Genomic DNA, 3,598 nt, shown 5'->3' on the forward strand with positions numbered 1-3,598 from the left:
AAATTTTTGTTTGTTTTTTACATAAAATTTTATACAAATTACAACACTTGTTCGAAAACAGCTTTGTCGTCAAATAACAAAAGTGTCAAATGTCTATTTGCTTTTAACAATATTGCAGATGTTTTCGAGTGTTATTTTTTCAACATTTTTGTCAATTCATATTACATGACATTTAATGACAATTGTACTTGACAATCTCGTTTTTTTACAATTTTTTTGCCAATTTTACTACTGTTTCACTTAGTTTAAATAAAATTTTTAACAAATTACACCACAGCTTCAAACATAGTTTTTCTGGCAAAATATCATTTTGAGCATCTTTTGCGATATTTTGAGTACGTTACTCGCCAATTCAGTCAAATTCTTGCTTGTTTTTGACAATTTTGAGCATTTTTTACGCCTTTGTAAACTTATTTGCGTAGATTTCATGACATTTAAAAACAATACTTGTGTTTTTAGAGTATGTTTTACCGTTTTTTTGGCTATGTTTGATTTAATTTACATAAAGTTTTGTACAAATTACATCACTTGTTCAAAAATAAAATAAGACTATCTGGGTGTTATTTTAAGCATCTTTTGCGATATTTTCAGTATTTTACTCGCTAATTCTGTCAAACTTCTGTTTGTTGTTTGACAATTTTGAGCATTTTAAACGTTGTCTTTTTTTTTTTTTGAGTACATTTGACTTATATTCCAAAGTATTTAATGACAATCTTTGTGTTTTTAGACAATTTCAATGTGTTTTTGACAACTTTACTGAACTTTTGCTATGTTTGACTTGGGTTATATAAAATATTGCACAAAAGTTGTGTTTTTGACAATTTAGGTGTTATTCTGAGCAACTTTTGCAGTATTTTGAGAATTTTACTCGCTAATTTTGTAAAATTTTTGTTTGTTTTTGACAATTTTTGACATGTTTTAAAACTCGTGCTATTTTTTTTTTTAACATTTTTGTTAACAGTACATTTAGCAACGATTTGATTTATAATCCATAAGTTTAAAAAATACTTGTGTTTTTGACAATTTTACTGTAATTCTGCTATATTTGACTTAGTTTAGCCAATTACACCACTAGTTCAAATGCCAAAAGTTGTGTTTTTGCCAAACTGAGTATATTTTTGACACAACTTACCTTTTTATCGGCCTCCAATGACCTTCTATAGCCCGTATATCCCGGCCGATTCGCCATATAACTATTCGCCGAATAGAGTCCCGTGTAGGGCTTCGGTACTCCAAACACTTTCGGCGACTGTTGTGCCCCTCCTCCACTTTGCGGTGACTCCTCCCCTTTCGTCATTGGCACCTCCCTCTCCACTGTCAATCGTACGAATCGTTCCAAACCCGTTAACATCGCAACGGCTTGATCATGCGTGGCCCCCGTTAAATCCACCCCATTTATTGACACCACCCGATCCCCCACGCACAATTTTCCATCTTTGTGAGCAACGCCACCTTCCGTTATTCGCGACACGTAAATAGCATCCGAATCGGCCTTAAACGGCTGCGAACCCTTACCCCCCGCTATACTAAACCCAAGCCCTCTCGAGTCTCTAATAAGGGTTGTGTGCACCAACACTTTGTTTAGAACAACATCGTCGTCGGGGGGTTGAGGGGTGGGGGTGGTTGTTGTTGTTGTTGTTGTGTTTTCGAGTGGCCGTTTTACGAATTTTGTTACTTCGCGAGTGACTTGGAGGATGAGCACAGGACCGGATTCTTTAAGGACTTCGACGGCGTCGTAATGGCTGACATCGACGACCGAGACGCCGTTTACAGTAATGACTTTATCGCCGACTTTGAGACCGGCGAGGTCAGCAGGACCGTTTTCGGTCACTCGTGAGATAAAAATGCCTTCGTCGTCGCCTTTGAAAGGGGTGGAGCCCCGACCTCCAGCTATGGAGAGGCCGAGACCGGTGTTGGAACGTTCAATATGGATTTCGTACTTTTCCTCGCGGAGTTCTACCACTGAGTCCGTTTCGCCGGCTGAAAAAAAATAACATTTTTGAAAAAAAAAATTTTAAACACTCGAAATTTTTGACCAAATTTGACCCACAAAGCCAAATATTGCACTACTTTAGCTTCATTTCCCCCCAAAAAAGATTCCAAAATGCCGAATTTAATTTTTTTAATAAATTGCAGAAATTTATTATAAAAATATTATCCGAATATTTCTTCAAAACTACTTTTTTTCGAAAATCAAACGTTTTGAAACAAAAAAATCACAAATCATCTAAATTTTAATACTACGGGAAAAATCACCAAAATTTACAGATAACCATGTTTTCAAGAGAGATAATTCCATAAAAAATTACAAAATCACGAGATTTTTTACAAATAAAATTTCACGAATCTCAAATTTACATTTAAAATTCTTCAGTCGTCGAAAAATCTTCACTTCTAAGATGTCGAACGTTCCAAAATTCGACAAATTTATGAAATGTCAGCATTTGTTTCAACAAAATTTACACAAAACAGTGTTTCCAAAACCGAAAATTCCAAAATTTAGGAAATAATCGTCAAAATCTCCTTATAATTTAGTGGTTTCTTATAAGAAAACTTCACATTTTGAAAAAAAAAAAAAAATAAAAGCAGAACGAATTTGCGAAATCTTATAAAATTCTGATATCTTTTACTAAAAAAATCAAATTTTAAATATTTAATTTTTTGTCAAAAATTACAAAATTTTAGGATTTTCGTCCCCAAAATGTACAAAAAATATTGTTTTTCTAACCATATTAAAGAATTTGTACTTTTTTCATACATTTTCAGTTGAGAAAGTTGTTCAATTTTTAAGGGTAAAAAAATTGAAAAAAAAAATGGTTGATGGAAAATATAAAATAAAATATTAGTCATTATTTAAGATCAGAAAAAGTACAGTATTAAACTCGTGAGAAATGGCCATTTCCACTCGCCTTCGTCTTGTATTGTAAATTTCATCTTCGTGGAAATAACCAACATTGTCACTCGTTGATTAATATACTATTTCAAGACTAAAAATTCAAAAGTTAGGTAATTTTCTTGTTATATGACTAAAATTTAGTAGTTTCTTAGAAGAAATTGTTATAATCGATAAAATACGATATTTTTTTATAATAAAAATTCAAAAAGATTTTCTTTTTTAAAAGTTTCAAAATTTCAACATTTTTTTTTGACCAAAATAATGTTTCGAAACCCGAAAATTCCAAAATAATATTCGTCAAAATCTCATTACAATTTGGTAATTTTTGAAAATTAAAAAACAAAACCAGAGCAAATTTGCAAAATCTCCCAAAATTTCAACGTCTTGAATTAAAAAAATCAAAAAACTTACGTTTTAAGTTTTCCGCATTAAAAAAGTTAAATTCGACTAATTTATCAAATACGAGAATACAAAATTTTAATATTTTTATTGCTTTTATAAATAATTTTCTTCAAATCTTACTCACATTTGAAAAAAAGTTTTACATTTCAGAAAAAAAATTAAACCCAAAAAAATTCACAAAATCAACGTCTTTTTCAAAAAAATCAAGTTTTAATTATTACACCTACAATTGAAGTTCTTCATTTATCTCAAAACTTCACATTAAACAGGTTGATAGTTTAGAAATTCGAATTCGAAATT

The 3,598-nt window shown here is 31.2% G+C and overlaps 1 protein-coding gene across 8 annotated transcripts in view; it reads right to left on the reverse strand.

Annotated features, from left to right (window-relative positions):
- Positions 1–3,598, reverse strand: part of LOC123010051 (protein lap4-like) — a 47,888-nt gene that overhangs the window by 31,090 nt on the left and 13,200 nt on the right. For all 8 annotated transcript variants that reach the window (XR_006413070.1, XM_044406677.1, XM_044406682.1 and 5 more), the window contains one exon: positions 1,133–1,980. Coding sequence is in view for 7 of the 8 variants with exons in the window: in XM_044406677.1 (XP_044262612.1) it covers positions 1,133–1,980 (848 nt within the window). In the remaining variant the exon portion in view is untranslated. The remainder of the gene's footprint in view (positions 1–1,132; positions 1,981–3,598) is intronic.

Source organism: Tribolium madens, unplaced genomic scaffold (genome assembly GCF_015345945.1).
Source record: "Tribolium madens isolate multiple individuals breed KSU strain unplaced genomic scaffold, Tmad_KSU_1.1 Scaffold_7;HRSCAF=85;Tcas5.2_LG10, whole genome shotgun sequence".
Lineage (NCBI taxonomy): Eukaryota > Metazoa > Arthropoda > Insecta > Coleoptera > Tenebrionidae > Tribolium > Tribolium madens.